This window comes from Meleagris gallopavo, chromosome Z (genome assembly GCF_905368555.1).
Source record: "Meleagris gallopavo chromosome Z, MGAL_WU_HG_1.1, whole genome shotgun sequence".
In the NCBI taxonomy this organism is placed as follows: domain Eukaryota; kingdom Metazoa; phylum Chordata; class Aves; order Galliformes; family Phasianidae; genus Meleagris; species Meleagris gallopavo.
In genome coordinates, this window is record NC_139435.1 from 20681454 (window position 1) to 20702172 (window position 20719).

At 33.6% G+C, this 20719-nt stretch overlaps 1 protein-coding gene across 5 annotated transcripts in view; it reads right to left on the minus strand.

The window, feature by feature from the left end:
- Positions 1 to 20719, minus strand: part of ADAMTS6 (ADAM metallopeptidase with thrombospondin type 1 motif 6) — a 154615-nt gene that overhangs the window by 50661 nt on the left and 83235 nt on the right. For all 5 annotated transcript variants that reach the window (XM_085212678.1, XM_085212675.1, XM_085212677.1 and 2 more), the window contains exons 11-13: positions 18722 to 18863; positions 7411 to 7518; positions 780 to 925 (exon numbers count right to left, since the gene is read on the minus strand). In XM_085212678.1, coding sequence (XP_085068804.1) covers positions 780 to 925; positions 7411 to 7518; positions 18722 to 18863 — 396 coding nt within the window. The remainder of the gene's footprint in view (positions 1 to 779; positions 926 to 7410; positions 7519 to 18721; positions 18864 to 20719) is intronic.

Sequence of the window (20719 nt, forward strand, 5' to 3'; positions counted from 1 at the left end):
CAAGGAGAAACAGAAAAAAACAGTGACTCATTCAGCAAAGAACAGCAATGAAAATAAGTAAGCATTCCTCATCTGAGAAGCACTAGTGACAGATAAAAGCACTTACCTGACAAACCATCTCTGCAACAGTGCTCAGGACATTGGGAAGCAGACAGATGCTACTACGAGGTGATATACAGAATAGACCAAGCTGTAGTGGAGAAGGTGCCCCCTCTTGAGAGAGAATAAATGGACCAATAGGGAGTGGTGGCAAGGAGAGAAGTAGCTCAATTGTTTTAAGAGTCAGTGGGAAGTCAAAACTAAGTGTTGAATGTGACAGAACATAAATGTACTGTATGCTCAGCAATATTACTAATTACAGTTTATATGTAAACCACTGAATGCAGAATCTTGGAAACAGTGTTGTTTTTTTAATAAATAACTGGCAATAGTTATTTATATTGTAGACTAACACCAGAGATGATATGGATAATGAAAAAATAAACTTAATTCATTATTGAAATATATTGTGTATAAAAGGAATTTTGAAAAATAAAATTGTTCTAGTCACTACTAAATATAATTCCAGCAATCTATATACTACATACATAATAGCTAAATTAAAAAATGTTAAAACTATGCCAAGTGAGCTTCTGCTGTTTAACTGTTTCTGTCTGCTATTTCGAAGATAAATGCTGGCAAACCAGCAAAATATTTTTACAGATAACATGTGAAACCACAGTTTTGAATAAATTCCAACTGTGTCTTTTTGTTGGCTCCGGCTTACTTTAGCTACTTACGCTGGACTGTCACAGTGTCTTATTGATGAGGAGACTCCTCCACCGCAGGTCCTGCTGCACTCTCCCCATATCGACCACGGACCCCAGTCCCCATCTATGCTCTGGGGCCAAGTGCCAAAAGGAACGCACTCTCCCTGATAGCACCACTGAAAGATTTCACCAAAAAGAAGCAAACAAAATTAACTTTCAGGCTGACAGTTATCATGACAGAAAAATACCAGGGTCAGACAATGGCCAATTATAGGCATCAGCGTTCTCTGAACAGATAACAAGACTAATATTTTACTTAATCTAGCAATGTTTAGACACTGGTAAGGGCATGTGCAGTTTGTTAATTGTCTTCACTAAACTCTAAATTATAAGTCCCAAACACACAACAGAAGTTTAGTCAACTTAAAAAAGAATCATTTCTTTTTCCATTATACATCGTTGCTATTGTTTCATAATAAGGGAACCACCAAGTAGAAGTTGTATTAAGTTTAAACACTAAGAGTCTTTTCTGCAATTAGTCTAACAGGGCAAGCTCTAATTAACAATTCAATTAAGGAGCTTCATTATGCAAAATGAAAGATTTTCTCCAATAGTAATTTCGAGAAAGTATTCCCCTACATTTTAAAAAAGTATCTGGACAAAGCTACAATAGAAGAAGAATCTGTTGTAGTACTTCCTCTATTTAACACTACAGACATAACAAAAGCAGTGCCAAGGCATGAGACATGGTACAGAAAATCGCTGTAACTGCTCATTTGTTCAGCAGCAGAACGAACAATGTACTTTTTTCATACAAACTGAAACTTTGCAATATTGTTACTTAAATTGGTCATAAAAAATGTCAGTGAATTCAAAGAAAATGATACTTAATGTAACTTAATGTAAAAGTAAGTTCATCACTTCCTAAGTCAGCAACTTTATTAAACAATTCAGAAATAACCAATGAATCACAGTTTGATCCATATTCTAGTGAAGCACAGAAAATCTAGAACAGTTCAATTAGCTGATTCATTACTGCCATTATTACATCCAGCAACAGAATAGAACATGGCCCCAAGTGTACAATGTCCCATATCTGCACATTTCAATTCCAAAAGGTGATCATCTGTTCCTTAACTGCCTTGAAGTACCATAACAGACACAATATTGATGGTTTTCAGAAAAAAAAAAACAAAACTTCTGTGCCCAATATCAGAAATACTAATTTGAAAGAATGCACTGAGACACACATAGAAAACACAGAGAAAAAGATATGTCTGTGTTCAGACCATAAACAGTATGGACTCTGTGTGGAGCTTAATTGGTACAGCAAAACCAAGTTTTCTCTTCTCATCTTAAAGCTCACCTAAGGTCACCTCTGCCCCAGTAGTACGGAATTGAGTAAAACAAAAAAAATTAAATGTAGCCACTGCAACAGACCTGAATTACTTTGGATTTTTATGATATCAAGTGAAAATTCAATTTAATCTGCAGTCATGATTCAGAAATAATAATAATAATAATAATAATAACAATAAAGGTTTGATATTAAGAAGGATTATAAAGTGTTAGTCAATTAATTAAAAATTTTAGGTTTCCATTAGAAATTTCTCTTTGAATAGAAAGTACTTTAATTGTCAAGCATGTCAAAAGGCCTATGAATGCACACCTAATATGTTAATAATAAACAGTGTAGCTTATCATCAGCAAATGCACCTAGTTACAAAGTGGTTTTGCATACAAACACATGCTAACATTTAACATTAATAAAAGCGAAAACTAACATTATTTTTCTAGCCACATCATCCTTTTTTCTCTCAATACATTTTAATTGCCATTATATTATATACTATAATATATATATTATATTTATATATTTTATACATCATATCTCATATAAATTATATTATATATGCTATAGATATATTTTTATACTTATATTAATTTATTTTTATATGTTGTTCTTGAACCTGTTTTGAAGAATAGCTGCTACAATCCAGCGTACTTCTGTTTATAAACCTCTTTCTCTACCAGTCAGAAAGATGAAACAAAACAACAGCGTTTAAGTATCCTCAGAAAGAGTACAAAGTGGAATATATTAAATCTCAGGTTCAAAACTGCCTTTTCTATCAGGTCATCTTTTCATCTCAGCCTAGATGGTGCCGTATTTTAGACCTGTGACCAAACAGTGTTGATAGCACTGCTTACTGTCCAGTGCCTGCACGGCCTCAAAGCTTTCTGTTTCTCACTTTGCCCCTCCAGGAAATAGAGTGGATACAGACAGGGACAGGACAGATGACCTGAACTGGCAAAAGGATATCCCATAAAGCCTAGAATATGATACTCAACAATTAAACTGGCATCATGCTCAGCAATAACACTGCTGGGGTCCTTCCAAGGCAGTTATTACTTAGAGGCTGGCTGGGCATTCGTCTGCTGATAGGAGGTGGTGAGTGACTGATTGCCTCTGCATCTCTTGTGTTTGTTTGTTTTGTTTTCTTTTTTTTCCCCCTTCACTTTGTAAACTGCCATAATCTCAACAGATGAGTTTTTCTCACTTTTACCTGATTCTCTCCCTAGTCCTGATGTGGAGGATTGAGCAAAAAATTGGTTGGACATTTAGCTATCAGCCAGTCTCAAATCATCATATTTCTTTAGAAAAAACAAAGAATAACAACAACAAAACAACAACAAAAAGAAAAAAAGAAAAAAAAAAACAAGGACATGAGGTTTCACAGTGCTGTTCTGAGCAAGAAAGGGTTTCTTCTTCTTGCAGTTCTAAATTTACAACTTGGAGAATTCTACCAATAAGGAGGCATCAAGCAGAGGAAAATACTCTTAACGTGGAGCAGCTTTTAAAATCAAGATTGTCACTGAATGTCAGTTTAACACATAATGCAGTTCATATAGTAAATATATACTTTCTGAAATGACGCTGTTTTACAATAACTGTACAACAGACAATAAAGTTAATTATAAAAGTTATATATATATAAATATATATATAAAGTTTTCTGGCTCTCTTCTCATTACAGTGACAAACTAAGTGATAATCATTTCATTAACTAGAAGACAATAATCACTATGCAGCATTCTGTTACAGAAGCCACAGGAGTACATAAGCAGTTATCTAATACTAAGGTCAAATGCCAAAAATTAGAATGTTTCTAAGAGTAAAAATGTATGTTAACAATTTAGACTAAAAATAAATTATAGAAATAATATAAACATTTCCAAAACAAGATTTATAAATAAAAGAGACAGTTAAGGTTAAACCCAAATCCATACTACACATGTACAAAGAGAAAATGCTAACAACCCAATTCTGCGCTATTATGGCTGAACATAATAGGCCGCTGCATTTTACCTGCTTTATTTCCCCAAGCTTGTATAAAACCCCTCTTATTCATACTGTTCTCTGCCTTTCTAGTATTTCCATCTTCTATATTTCCACAGTCCTCTGTAAAAACTCCTTCAGTGCTGGTTTTTCTCTTCTACTAAAGTTAAATCTGAAGACCTGCCGTGCATTTTGGTGTCTCTTGCAAATTTTCTAGTGAAAATTTGTCCCTCAGCTGATACTGAATCTCCATCTAAGTAATTCAAAATGTCCAAAAATTTGCATTATTTCTATTGTAACTGCAGAAATATATTTACTCCATCCACTATAATGAGGCAAGGACTACTAAACAGTTTTTGAAAAAATATGTATGTGAAAAAATGGAGGAAGTGACAGCTATTTGAGAAATGCTATCTTTTGTTAAAGGCTTAGAGCTGAAAAGTTAATTGCCCTCTCCCACTGGAGAAGGAACTTTCAATTCCTCAGAAATGCAGAGAGACAGTAGAGATGCATTTCAAAACAAGGTAAATGTGCAAAAGATTGCAAATCTGGATAATATGAGCAGTCTGGGATTCTTTTCATAGAGATTGTTAATGGTAAAAGAAAATATGTTAAAAAAAAAATATGACCACTTCTGTAAGAATTTTAGATATTTTATAACAGCATGCTTCTCAAAAACTCACAGAGCAAACACTGTGATACAGTGGAAAATTTATATCATTTTACAAACACAGGAAAAAAAAGGTGAATTCAATTCAAGCTTTTCATCTCAGCAAAAAATAATGGATTTTCAATCACTAATTTCTACATTATTTTGCAAGGAAAACTGATGTCCAGAAATAACTTGAATTTGCATCACTACATACTCCAAATATTCAAACTTCTTTCAGCACACTGTGTTTTCTCATTTTGCCCATTTGCCCTCTGTTTACATGCTTAGAATGGGTTTATACAATGACATGACACCAGAGAGAAGCTCCATCTATTCTTAAAAAATTATTGCAAGATTTGGGAAAAGTATACCTTTTTGAACCCAACCAATGTATGAACCCTCCACCAAGGCTTGAAGGTGTTACAGAACAAATGGTCTGTCAGCAGCAAAAAAGCCCTCACACTATTCTATATCCTTTTATGTAGAAACAGTTGAATAATTTATGGAAAAAACTCTAAAAATCCTCAGTCTTATGCAGACATTGACTGCATTTCAACACAAAGAGTTAAAGTTTGGCACATTTATATAAGCAACTACAAGAAGGATTATAATACAGTGTTAGGCAATTTTTACTCTAGAAATCCCTCCTAGCACTGCCAGTAAGATATTAATGCACACTCCATAATCAAATGATCAAATTTTGCCTTGAGTTAGTAGTTACACAGAATTTACATCAGTGTAACTAAAAGCAGAAATTGATCCTCTAAATATGATAAAGTACTCTGGGATCTTGCTCCATCTTTAGAACAGGGAATGTCATTTATTATCTATTTGGACAGAGACCAGCAAAATAGGGCCTAACTTGGTTGTGACCAAGGCGTGACTGCCATATAAATGTTACTATAATAATAATAATACAGTGTTCTTGCAACCTATTATTTTCTCCTTAGCATGTGGTGAAGAGAACTACATAGTTGGAAAGATGTGTGTTTTCTGTTTATTTGCTAACAGGAACTATTAATTTACAGGAACTTTCGAAGTATATAGTCTGCTGTTTAAGGCCACAAACAGTTTAGCTTTGTAAGCTAATACTGATCCCCACACTTCTCCTTAAAATATAAAAAGAGAAGATACTGGACACGTTTTGTAGAGAGCTAATTGATTGGAGCCTCTGGTAAACGGACACAGTAACTGTCTTAAAGCGTCTTGACTTCTCCACTGCAGTTTAAATGGCTTGAAAAATATAAATTGAGGTAAATTGCTCCTTGTAGCTGACAAGGAGTGCTGGTTCCAAAATAAACCTAGACTGTTGATTTAAGAATAAGGCTCCTCGCATTTTCTATTACTCTAATAAAAGGTAACATTTTCAGTAAAATGTGAAGGTCTCTCTATTTTCATTGGCTAACTCTATTTTTTAAAATGACCTCTCCAATGAATGTATTTAACATGGTTTACCAATATTTCCAAACTCGGCATGGAAAAGTCATCACAATGGTGCTAGGTCATGGGCCCTGAAGGAAACCATCAGCAAGGATTAATAAACTGTGACAGCTGCCCAAAAGCTTTCATTCTATTTAAACATCTGATTGCAAGTCAAAATGCAGTGTAATCTTTGTTGAAACTAGCTTAGCTAGCATGGCAAGAATCAGAACAGAGAACAGATGATAGTAGTCATTGTTAGGAAAAAATCCAATCTGGAGCAGTAAATCTTAATGATAGACGCAGCAACACTCAAAGAGATACTAGAAACTGTTTGATATAATAAGCTGTCATCATTTTGTAAAAACATGCATAAAATGTAATATATTATCTTGGGAGCTGGCAAATAGACGTAACTTTTTTTTTCCAGTACAAAATCTGGAAATTAAGGATTATTTTTCACTCCTCTGAGATCTGTATAGATTTTCCCTTGCAATTGAGAAAAACTCCATTACTATTCTTAATTTAAAATTTATTTGCAGAATTTTGTCTGAAACTACTGAAACATATTCAGTGTTTGAAAATCAAAACCTACATGTTGAGATAGATACAATAGTATTAGACATCTGTTGCAACACTGACTTTTGGTAATTTTCTGTTAGGTAGAAGAGCAAAGCTCTTCAAAGCTACATAGTTATGCAATATTTAATAATTAAGTCAGAACAGATTGGTCACTGGGAAATACAGACTTTCAGAAACCTTACTTTTAGTAAGACAAGCATTTTTTCTATATGCTTGTATGATTCACCTAGCGTCTGAAGGAATTAAGACTCCTATCTCCTAAGAGAATAAATTCAGGCTCTAGATCTGTTATGCATTTATAGAGTCTATGAAAGACCTATTATTTCAACAACACTCTTGGTAAAATTCTGTAAAATTTCATAAAGATTAAAAGACAGAGTTTTTACAGAAATAACCCAGAAAACAAAGAGAGACTGCGTGATTGTTTTGTTTTGTTTTGTTTTAAATTCAGGAAATAAAATTATGCAGTTTAATTGTATTATATATATAAAAAATTGTTAAATAACTTCCGCTGGGCAATAACATTAGGATGCTAATGTATTCAGATCTCTCCTTTTTTAAACTCTTACTTGAACATTAGGACTTTAATTTTCCAGTTTTTCCTTGTAATCTCCAAACAACAAATTACCTCTCCGAACAGTAAGTAACTTGTAAGTACAGTAAGTACTTACCCCCTTTTCAATGCTTCCTGTTTGGCAAAGAGTACCTTCAGCTGCTGGAATACTATTGGTAACACAGCGGTTACTTTTGCTGAGACACCAGAGCTCTCTACACACTTCCTAGGAAAGAAGGCAGAAGCAAGTTGATCAGAGTAACAGATTAAAATTGCTTCAAGTCTTCATACAAACATGTACACAAGATTTTGTTTTGAACATACTACAACAGTTTGGCTGGAGAAATATGTCTAGAGATTTTAAAATACTCTGTAGCAATTTAATTGTCACCATATTCTAAATACAGATATTGTGCCACAAAAATTCTGGAAGCATCAAACTGCAAACTACAACAATGTGATTTTCCTCACCCACTATGCACATAGTGTTTTGTCATTCCTCACTCACTATGCACATAGTCATAGCAGTTTCATCTAAGCAGCATATTTATTTAATATTTATATTTTAGTGCTATTGTAAAAGTCTACTGTAAAAAAATGTGCTGTGGTGTCTCCACTACTAACATCATCTGACTTAAAAGATCATGGTAAAAGGAAAGATAATGTTAATGTTTAAACATGAACCGGGAAGATTTGTTTCCTTCAGTTTAAACTTAAAGGTTTCTAAGTTTGGATTACTTGCAATTCTTTTCTGGAACACATGCTAAAACAGTACATATTTACAATATTAAAACATTTCCTTTAAGTATTTTAGATTTGTGGCTGATATTTCATAAATAATTTAGCTTTTCTTATTTCCTCCATTGTCAGCATTTAACAGTTTTTCCAGTAATCTTTTCTCCTACAGTATATTCTCATTTGGTTTTGTGCATTTACTCATTTAAATTAAGTCAAGTTCTATTGACATTACAAACTCATAATTAAATATGTGAGGTTGAAATTCACAATGAGGACACAACCCAAAGTTGGCTAATGACTTGGGAAATCTCCATGGGCACTTCAATTGCCCTTCACTTGAGCTATGTATGTAGAACAGAATTACTAATTACTTGCTTTTATAGTAACCAATAATTTTTGCATAATAATTTTTGTTGTATTCCTTTTGAGATCTCCATAGAACTTAACCTGCTAATAGATATTTTCTATTTCAAACTATTTTTGAAAATTTGAAACATATTCAGATCTTTTAAATGACCTTGTGATAGCCATTATTACTACATTAAACATCTGCTTAAAATTATACCCCAAAATTATTCCTGTATAGGTTATTGTGCTGAATCCTGGTACAAAGAGCAAAAATAAAAACATGGTATGAGTAAAATAAGCTTACTAGCCTCCCGTCTAGATACTCCACAAATGTACTGCTTGTTTGAGGAAATAAATAACTGGCACCTAGGCTTTTCTGTGAACCTCGGTCAGAACAACTGTTAAGATTCTCCCTAAGATTCATGTTTCTTGCATTGTACTGCACACAGAAATGGTTTTAAACATTATTACCTGGTAGCTGCTACAACCGTTCAAAAGCACAAGCTTCTCTTGAATAATGAAAATTATTTTCTAAATTTAAAATCAGGTGGTGTCACTCTTATAGGATACAAATATACTGTGCATTTAGTTTCATGACTGATAGAAGCAAGCCATCTTTTAAAAAATCAATTAAAAATATACCATCTTAGAAGTGTAATTATGAGTAATCAGCAATGATGGAGAAATTCCACTGAACATTTGACAATTTGGCCGAAGGCAATTAGTTGCATCAAATTAGGCATCAACTCCCATTTGGTGGGTGACTCTATGAAAACGTATGAGAAGAGACATTCTTGAGCCTCTTGTTAGAAATATGGCCCCAGGTAAAACCATACCTGCTGCCAATGAAGAACTACCTTGCTTTCCAAAGTTGAATTTATTTTTCATTGAAGAAATTAAAACATGGTAAGTATTTACTTAAATCTCTGAATAAAATGCTTTTGCTGCTATGGTTGTAATTTCTTCAGACTGAGACATACAATCACAAATACATGGTCTAAGAGATCAAACAGGAAAATCACAGAAAATATCACAAATTTTTTTTTCAATAATTCTTTTGATAATGAATTTTATAACCATTAATTTGTTTCAAAATTCAACAATAAATCAAAACCAAATCTAAATCAACCAAGAATCTAAACTTAAATCGGGTATATATTTCAAAGTGAGAATTTAAAAGAAGTTCCTTTCACATATATTATTCAGGTGCTCTTGTGATACTGTCTTACTTAGTTTTTTGTAATTTAATTGCTCATTTGTTCTGTGCATGACTTAGATTGTCACACTGTAACTAAAAGTGTCAGATTGCGATGGCTGTACTTGTGATTCATTTTCCTGTAATCATTTTGAAACAAATCAAGATCACTGGCTTAAATTAATAACTATGTTGACTTTACAAAGTGTGGATCAATGTTCAGAATATCAAAAATTCAAGTGAATTAGGACATGAAGCCAGTCCAACACAGATAGAAGAAAAAAACCGTATTTGGTTTTTTATCTGTATTTTGAAAACTTCTACATTTCGGGGTGGTTTGAATCCAGAATGGTGATTTGAGCTCCATATTTTACTTGCAGAATTTCATTTTTGATATACCTACACAAATACACCATCTATATATAAGCACAGAAAAGGAAGTAATAATTAAAACATGTATTTCGTCATCAGGCTAACATCTCCAAAAAGGAGAATATTTAACAAATACTCCCAAACACTTAAAATCCAAGTAAATAATCAGTTGAAATCTGTAAACTATAGACACAGCATTCAGAATTATTTTAGTAATTAACTTATGTATTTGCAAAATGATTTTAAACAATTTTCTCACCTCCCTACTTCATAAAATAAGAAAAATATTTTCCTTTTTCCTAAGTTATTTCGGGAGACAGCATGAGAAACACTGTATCACAGCTAGAACTATTTCTGACGTGGTCTGTTAGTCCTTACTCAGTCCTTAATTTCAGCACGAGTTTTTCTCAGCAAATCTCCAAAGGCAAACAGAAAGGAATTCAAACTGAATACAGCCTGTATCACACTACTAATATTTACGCAAAAACAACTGCTTAAATCAGAAAGGAGTTCTGTTCAGGGTCAGACATTCAATATCCTAAGGTCCTGATTTCCTTAAGGAAAACTACGTTAAATATAGAGGACTTGTAAACTAAAATAACATAATGTATCAACTTGTAGAATAAATTTATACTTAAACAAGAAAGTGAAGAATATATTTCTGCAATTCCTTTTGAAAGAAACTATATATTTATTTAAAAGGTTATTCAATTTCCCCAGCTGTGTTGTAGTTAAGAGATAGAGTAGAATTTAAAGTACATTTTCTATCACCTTGTATATGAAATGAAAAATGACATGAATAGTGATTTAAAAACAGAAGATCTGAAAATAAATGGCAAAATTAATCTGTGCTCTTATTCCATTAAGTGGGAGTAGAATTATACCATATTCATTATGTTTATGGCTATGTCTTCTTTATTTTCAGCTAATTTTGAACAGAAAGAAAATCTTACCAAGGTGCACAACATTTTCTGGACTTCCTATCAACCCTCTGCCTCATATTGCCTCAAATTTATAACTACTGATTTGAAGTATTTCCTTATTACCCCTATCATATCTACAATATCTCTAAGCAGCTGTTTTTAGTAAATCAGGCTGAAAAACCTATGAGAAACTACCTGGAAAGGTCTGGTCAAAAATCATTAGTAGAAAGAATACTGCTTTTCCTCACACATGCACAGGTACACACTCACCCACGAATGTAAGGTGATGGCCTTTTAGGGTAGCCTTTTCTTTGTTGGTGGAAATAAGATGAGATTAACAGATCTTTTGTGAACATTAAATTGTATGAATATTTTACTGTAACTAATAAAAAGAAGCATAATCTGAAAATTCACCAATGATCTCAAAGTCAGACTCCATGAGTGTATCCATTAGCTATTCATTTGTAAAGGAAACAAGGAAAAATGTTCTAAAAATCCAGGAAACATAAACTGAAGCTGAGGCCTCTCACAAGATCAAGACAAGATAGATGACAACCTGTAACGGTGTATCTTAGGGCTCCATGACTTCAGTTTGGAATTCGGATGCTTGTATTTGCAGTAAATTAAACAAAGCTGAACCAATCTAGAGAAAAAAAACAGCAAATCAAATTATCTTCCTTTTGCCTAAGTGTTATCAATGATGGAGCCTCTTTCTCTTGTGTCATGCATAGTTACATATAAGCATTGCAAATTATGTAACATCTAAGCATCCTAATTAATCATAATAAATGGTAACAGTACAGCACAATGAAAACTCAGTAATATGAGCAAAGGTCAACTTGCTGTGCTGTTCAGTTCTTAATGTTCAACACTAAGCCTCCAACAGAAGTTAGCAGTTTGGCCCCTAAGGTAAAAAAAAAAAAAAAAAAAAAAAAAAATAGAAAATACATTTACAATGCATATTAAACTATGATAATCTGGGGGATTCATACTTAAGTTGCATATTAAACTCCAGGAACGTAGGGACTCATTTTTTTCAGAAAGTTTTAAGAAGTTAATCAGAATTTTATGTTTCTATATTTTATTTCATCTATCATATGCTGCACCTCTTGATGAGCATTTGCTAAAACACAGCATAAAAATGATTTGTTTAAATTATAGCTTACAATTCAGATCTGAAAAGTATCAACCCAGAGTATTTGCAGCCTCACTGCTGAAATTCTGATGGTAACACATTCAAAACTAGAAGGCTGATTATATTATGGGTGAACTTCAGAAGGTTGAAATATAAACTTAGTTCAGATAAGCACCCAAAAGTTACCATTTTACTGCTCTGCTACCAAATGCTCATTAAGTGGTGCAGCATGTTTTGAATAACAACATGCTGAAAGAATGTAAAATAAAATCTGTAGCTTAAGTTGTACATTTGTATTATGTTACCTGCATACTTTCCTAAACATTGGGTGCTTATGTGAACCTTATGGAAACTACAGAAGCCTCAGAAGGTCAATCACCTCCAAGTAGCATCTTCCCTTTGAAACCATGCAACCCTTCTCATCATTATTCAAAACACATTACAGAACCCAGAGTCTCACTATTGATTCTCCTAACCTCTAAGACACTACTACTGCTTTGATCATTGGCAACCCTTTGCCCTTTTCAAATAGCTTTAACAAGATCCACAGTTAGTGAATGTCTGCGACTCTTCTGAGAGAGAGAAAAAAAATGAAAGAGTCAAAGAAAGAGGGAGAAAGAGAGTGTAGAGGTAAGACAGTCATTGGAAAGAAGAAAAGAAGGACAGTATTGTGGTGGCAGTACTCTGGGAACTTTTTTAAGATTAAAAGATGGAAAACCACCTTCGGATTCAGGAAGAGGAAAGCTTTTGGAACTTCTCTATACACATCCTAATCTTCAAGAAAAAAATAATTTTAAGAATAAACCTGGAAGTGTTTCAAATGTTCTTTTTTACAGTATAATGCTGTTAGTCCTTACACAAGAAAAGCTTGAAACTTTCATCATTCAAAATGCAAAAGACTTTTAATACTGATTAGAGGTTTTGCATTTTGCAGACAAAACCTTACGATATAGAGAATAATTGAAAGCTTGATAAGAAAGAATATTAAGATCAGATTGTCAATTCCTCTATGCATGCACATATTAAAACTACAATTTGTGAGCAATGCAAGTTAAATCAGCATGACCTACTTCTGCATTCCTAACAAGCACCAAATAAAGAGCAGCTTAGTGATGGTGTAACATACAAAGCCAGGTGAGAAAAAAAAATCACTTATTAGTGAGCCAGTATTACTCATGGGTTCATGAGCACAGAATTTGTCATAGTATGAACAAGTAAGAGAAAAGAAAGGAAATTGTAATCTAGGGAGAAGATACACCTCTGTCTTTCCTTTCTGGAAAAAAAAACAGCTTCCAGAATGTGCTTTTACCTACTTAAAAAAGCCCAGGTCACATTAAACAAGCTATTTGAAAAATGTATTTCTTAGAATAAGTCAGTGTTTAACAAAACTCATTAACATTAAAATTTGCATCACATAATCACAAGGACGAACTATAATTCATGCTGCTTTGTCTTAGAAGAAATATTGCAAAACTACTGTAGAACTACTGTGTATGGAAATTTGTTTACTTTACTGGATTTTAAAGTTAGCTGACCAGACAAAATGCAATTTTGTTTTGCTCATTCTAACTCAGGTAAACTATTCTGCCTCCGAAATGGCATGTTGGAATTTAGGAAGCAGGGAAGGCATAACAACTCCGTGTTCTGTACTTCTGCACTTTCTAAGCAACATTCTATTAATGGTCATTAGCTTTATGGATATTCCCCAGAAGTCGTTAAGAACTTCCTGGAGACAACTAAAGCTAGGGGATCAACAGAAGCCAGGAAATGTCTTATTTTGAGAAAGTATCTTCATTCTTCCTGCTTACAAGCAATAAGTTCATAGTTTGAACTTCGTCAGTGCATCAAAATGCAGTTACAAAATGTGCATAATATCAAATATTTTATTTTTAAGCTATAAAGTTATATTAGATTATGACAAAGAAGAGATTTATCTATCATAAACTAGAATACATTACCTGATGCATTAAGCTCCAGCATGAAATACAAAGTTCTGCTGATTTGAGTGAAGCCATGTACTCAAGGTAGCAATGTCTCATTCCTCTGAATTAATTACACCAGTGAAGGTGGAAAAGGATAAAATGGAAAAAATTTACCAGAGAATTGTTAAGCACTATCTCTGAAATTCATGCTCGCACCCAAGAGCTTCTCAGATCATAAAATGCACCACAGCAAAGTCAATCATATGCATAAAATATTAACTGCTATTAAAATAAATGAGGTTTTAGCTCCTGTCCTAAAAATATGGGGACCAGCTCCAAAGCAAAACATTATTATGAACCACAAAATCTGCAAGTTACAGTCAGGCATACTACAGATATTATTTAAACTCATGAAACAGAGATATTTAAAGTCAAGACTGGAATTCCTTCCTGAGGTAACCCAAAGACAGCCAAGAACCAACTATGCAGATGCACAAACGTGAAGAAGGTAAGGAGTCGACACACACCTGTAGTATACGGTGAAATTTCCACCAATACAATCACCAAAAATCAAAAATTTGAGACTCTCCTGTGTCTCAAAGTTTATCTTAAGAATGAAGGTCACTCCAAAAGTAATGCCTTCTTTTTATTTCCATCAAAACCACAATGGATATGAAGAGCACAATAATGCTTTTTGATAGAGAAAATTCTCTGCTACGAAACATTCTTTTTCAACCACCATTAGCCATGCGTTTTCACAATGAAGAAGAGTCTGCATGCCATACTTGTAAAAATCTACCCCAGTGGACATGACCTACTGTTTCACAGATGCTATGATGGCATTATTGCTAAGAAAATGCCACGCAGTCCATCTTTAAATGGCCTGAACAGATGAAAGTCAGAAAGTGCCAAATCCAGACTATAAGGTGGGTGTGTTAGGACAGTCCAGCCAAGACTGTCATATGGCTCCATGGTAAATGGCCTGACATTATTGCACTGCAAGGGAAAGGTTTTCATATTCTCTGGCCTCACTCTGGAAGTTCAATTCTTCAACTTAGTCTGCGTCATGATGTAGCAGTCAGAGTCAATGGCTCATCCAAGCTCCTGGAAATCAAGACAAATCGCCTCTTTTCTTTCCTAAAACACAGTGCACATCTCTTTACCACCTGACGGCTGCATATTGAACTTTTTTTTCAGCCAGGGAATTCACATGTCACCACTGCATGAACGGTCATTCTGACTCCAGCTTGGAGTAGTGACAGTATGTATTATCGCCAGTAGTGATGTTATCAAGAAAAATGAAACCTTTGGCATTGTTTTGGTTCAATAGATCTTGAGAACTTTGTGTACAGAATTCTTTTTATTCCTGTGAGTACTCACGGCACCCATCTGGCACAACCTCTGTCATATTTCAACATTGCCACCATCATTTCCAGTGCATTTAAGCTGATATTCAGCTCTGTCTATAGTTCCCTGGTTGTAATCTGCTGATTTACATGGATGACCTCATCAGATGCACTTCTTTCCATGGTGTGACATCTGTGCCTCACCACCCAGAATGTGGTTTGTCAGCAGGCATCAATGAATGTCAATGAGTACCATATTTTCCACATGGAGGAACTCAATGACACGCCTTTGCTCCGTACACACTTCCATGTCAGACATCACTTTGTCAGACTGCCCCACTGCTGCCATCTGTCACACATCAACAAAATCTAGCAGAACTGGCAGTTAGTCAATCTCTACTCCATAACACCAATACCCACCTCTGATGTCATGGAGCAACATAATAAAAAATGGAGGAATTATATTCATAGCAGCCTAAATATCTTTAAGTATTGTCACATCAATTCTCAGTTCCTTATTCAAACTACCTATTTCTTGAATTAAATTCTACATAAGTGCTCCTGTATTATAAACTGTTTGAAAGCATAAAGAACAATGCAAATTTGACATTAGAAAATTGCTATCTATTTGGAAACAATAATAAATATGCTAAAACAGCTCTGTGAATTCTTGTCTGGCAGTGTGCTGAATATTTGAAGAAAATCTGATCAGCAGCTGTAATACTTTTGCTGGAAGAGTTTTGCTTGTAAGTGACTGAAACAGAGAGTTCCGTTAGGTCTAGTTCTGCTTTGCAGAATTCCTTGTCAGTAAACACACACAGAAAAGCAGTCTTATGGTTCCTTTAGTAATTAAGTTCTTATGCCTTAATCATTCAATCACCTCTTCAAACACCTGAAGTTCCTAGGTGAGAAAGAAACTTTCATGTATTTAAATGAAGAAAAGCTTTTCTGAATTAGAACTTAATTTACGAACAAAAGCAACAAACAGCTAGAATAAAAATACAATGGACTGGATGTGGAAATACAGGAAAAAAAGCAATGAATACAGATAGTCATCCAACCTGTATGGCCAAAACAGGTAGTTTTTCTAGAGGTTAACAAGACACATATTAGAGCAGAATTTCAAAGATCTTGAATATTTTCTAAATCACCAAATGCCATCTTGACACTTATATCAGAGCCCAAAGGAGAATTTTAATTCTTTTGACCTGAGAGCATGACAGTTTCTCTTGTCATGTCTTGCTATTACAAATTAGTAAAAAACATGAGCAAGAGGAAAGAGCAACAAATTTTTTCTGGAATTCCTTTTATTTTAGAATTTAACTAAACATCCCTCCTGGAAAATTTGCTATACCTCTTCCTTCTTTAGCAGGCATTTCAATAAGAAAGGGCTGACTACTAGAAAAAAAGTCATTATATCAGCCAGATACACTGTTAGATAAGGATTTTTATTATGTTTTCTCATTTACAGTTGCATGCTCATTAAACTGAGATCCATGAACTATTTATAGCATTACGTGAATATTACTTCAAACAGAAACATTCAAAGTTCTTACTGTTTTACTTCTGATAGTGAACGAGTAGAAGAGAAAATTTAACTTAACTTTCCCTGGTATTGCCATCCAGTTCCACTACTCGGTTCTAAATACTCATTATTAAGAAAATGTTTTTCTGGTGTGATTATTTTCCATCTGTATTCCTTCTCTTCAATGTTATTACTTCAAATCTGTTTGATCATAATGATGGCATTTTCAGAAAATTACAGCTGTGGCAGATAATGTTTCTGGATATCACATGCTTCTGAAATATTCTGATATAGAAATACATGCAGTTTAAATTCTACTATTAAGAATAGGATTTTGTTTTTTTCTGAGACTCTTGTAAGTCATTCTCATAGACAGCATGTGGTACACTACACCAATTCAGAGGACTAGTAATGTCACCTGAATACTTAACTTTTTTTAGCCATTGCTTCAATTTAGTTTCAACCTCTTTTTTGAACTACAGGAGAATTCCTCCATAACTTTAAAAAAACTTTATAAAAAATGAAAGCAGACTTATTAGAGTCTGTAATTACCTACATCTTCAGTACTTCTAATTGTCTGCATTTTCAAATGCAATGTCTCTCCAGAGGCTGTGCTATAAATAGTAAGTTAAATGCCTACAGATTTCCTTAGCCTGAAAATAAAGAGTATGAAAATTTGCAAGAAAAAGGATTAAAAACTTTAGATGTAGTGACAGGAAACAAGGCCTTAGAGAACAGTGGTGGAACGTTAGAATTTACAGAGGCACAATAAAGGCCAAGACAGGTTTGATGAGAATCAGGAACAGAAGACCCTGCAAGCTAGTCAGCCAGCTTAGTATAGCTTTTAAAATTCTCTGCACAATGCTATCTGTCAAAGAGGCATCCCAAGAAAAATACCGTATTTATCAGCCAAGGGTTATTTAATATCCCTTTAATGGACTTTCTTTGAAGCTAGCCTTTAGAGAAGTAAGCAGAGTAAATTTCATGATTACAATTGTTTTATTTGAATAATCAATAATTAAAATATTAGTAATTATTGATTATTCAAATCAATTAATTAAATGATTTGAATTATTAAATAAATTAAAAAATTAATAATATTAGCTCTGTATTTTTAAAGCATTTAAGATTTTTTTTAATTTACTGTCAGTGGATTATTTAATGGTAAGTATAACAAAGTGCATCATTTTACTACATATCTTGGGCTGCAAGGTTTTCTTTAGATAATATTTTAAAATATATTGCATAATACCCTAAAATATTAAGTATGCAGGTTTTTACTACTACTGTAAATTTCTTTATCTTCAATACTGCACACTGGTACTTGCAGCCAAAGCAGTGCTAGTACTTAGCTATTCAGTATGCTATTCAGTCTAACTTCATGTTACTCTGCTCCCATAACCAATTATTCTTCTCTTCCAATAGAGCTCTGAACAATGTGAGAAACAATGAATTCATTGTCAGCAAAAAATAATACAGACCTGACAAATCGATAAAAATACAAATGTAACTTCAAAACGTAACTTTCAACTGAAAAGTTAAAGTCAACAAAACAGATTTCATATTTCAAAATTAAAAGAGCACGAGCATGATCCCATTTAACTGAAATCAGTGAAAATTATGCAGTATACTTTACAAGGAGCAAGATAATACGTTCTGGGCTCCTTTCTATCCTAACATTCAAGAATGCTTCTCCAGCTCACTGTTATACACACATTTGGGTGTAAAATACATACACAAATGACTCAAGCAAAAGATGCAGCATAAAGATTAAAATGTACCCTTTGCTTATATATGATAGTATCAGACAGTACACTGTTGGGAATTCATAACCCACTAGTGCATCTAACTAAAAATTTATGCTATGAAAGAATATATACAAATGACTAAGCAAAACACTCAGCATAAGGATTAAGACTTCTTACCCCATATTTACATTGGCGGGATGTTGCTCCATACTGGAAGCGACACTGTTCATCAGCATCATACACCTGACCTGGGGCCACAGCTGGATAAAGAAAGTCACGCTTGGGAGGTTCATTATCAAGGCAAGTACCACGGCCCGAACTGTTCAACATAAAGGACCAAAGGAATTAGGAATTCTACTGACTGCAAATCACAGCAATGATATAATGTATCTAGCTCTTACTTTTAACAGCCCTGGGTGTGAAACAAGCATGATTTCAGCAAAAAAACAGTACAACGGAACACCCACGGCAAAAAAACGTAATTAGGGGGAATTAAGAGATCAAAATAATTTTTCACTGTAGTTATTAACAAAAATGCTTATTTAGGTCATATGTTATCCTTTCAAAACGTATGATAATTACTGAGCCACTCAAGACTGATTTTCAATTCTGTTTAAAGGTTCCTACTTGTTTTCACTGAAGAATAGCTACATTTAGTCACAGAGAGAAAAATAAACAAATTAAGCAAATAAATTAAGTTTACAATTCTTAATGATCCTTCTGATCATTCAAACAGGAAAGTACTTCAAAACATAACAGATACACACAACTTTACTTATTTATATAAAACACATTTAAATTTCAACATGAATAAATGTCCAGAGAACTAGGAACTTAACATAAATTATTACTCCTCCGTGTGAGAGAACACAATAGTTACAGTGATAAAAATTGTTCAGGATCTTAGAATTTACCTGTACTTGGGTGAGTAAAAGAATGTGTATGGATCCAAAGATCATTTCCATTGCATTTAACTAAGATCACCTTCTTTCAAAACTTTCATGTTCTTTTACAGTCAGTTTTTTTTTCAATGTATGCCAATATTCAACCACAGCATTTTAGTGTAGTGGAACAAATAACAAAGAAAGCCAAAGGCAGACGGAGTACTTTTGTTTAGAATACTTTATACCTCACTAAATATAATTATTCAGTTTTATTTAGTCAGTGAGCATGAAGAGGACACATGTTTTTTTACTCTCATTCACATGTGAATAAGTGAGGATTTTTAAAGAATTCTTATGCCAACACTTCCAATTTTTTTCTGACATTCCTACAAATTTTGCCAGCCCTTAGGTTTTTTTTTTTTCAAATCTTTTCCATGCACCTTGCCAAAGGAACATAATTTCAATAGTGAGTGTTCTACACTATTTTGTGAAGATCTCCAATTTTCTACTTCTTTCATCTGCAGATAAAAACAAAAAGGCCCCTTTTTAACCGTACCACTAAGTACCTCATTTTAACCCTATTTTATTAACTTCCTCAAAATACAAGAGCAGACCTTGTGGAAAAACCCAAACAACCACTGGCACATCTGAATATACAGCAACCAATTCAATAATCAACTAAGTAATAATAATAAAAAAGCTATTCAGGTTCTATCCCAATAAATTCCATATGATTCATCTGCACCTCCCCCCAGCCCAAACCAAGGCATAAAATCCTTCCTTTCACCCAATCAGGGCTTAAAATGTTAAATATGTTATTCCAGCATTAAAAAATAATGTACTTGTCCCCGTATTCCAGTTGTAATTACTACAAGCACATGCATTTGGCTAAAGTTGAGAAACTATCATAGGTTCTTCTGAATCTAAAGAATTTCAGTGTTGTATTCCATGTGCATGAGGAGTACATGCTAATAATTCCAATATGGAAATAAATCAAATATAATCTAAGCACTCTGCATTGTTCAAACCGAACTGCAGATACTAACTTGTTTAAACAAGCCATGGGAAGCTTAATATTTGACACTATATATAACAAGAATATCTCCACAGATTCAACTAGTGCAGAGTTTGGTATGTAATGTATAATCCTGTAAAAAGACAACCATTTAAAAACTTATCATTACCTTTGGCGACAGGCATATAGATCCCTGCACAAATTACATTACAGATTAAAATCTTAATCTTTAAATGTACTGAAGTTGACTGGGTGTCATGAGACTGTTATCTTTTC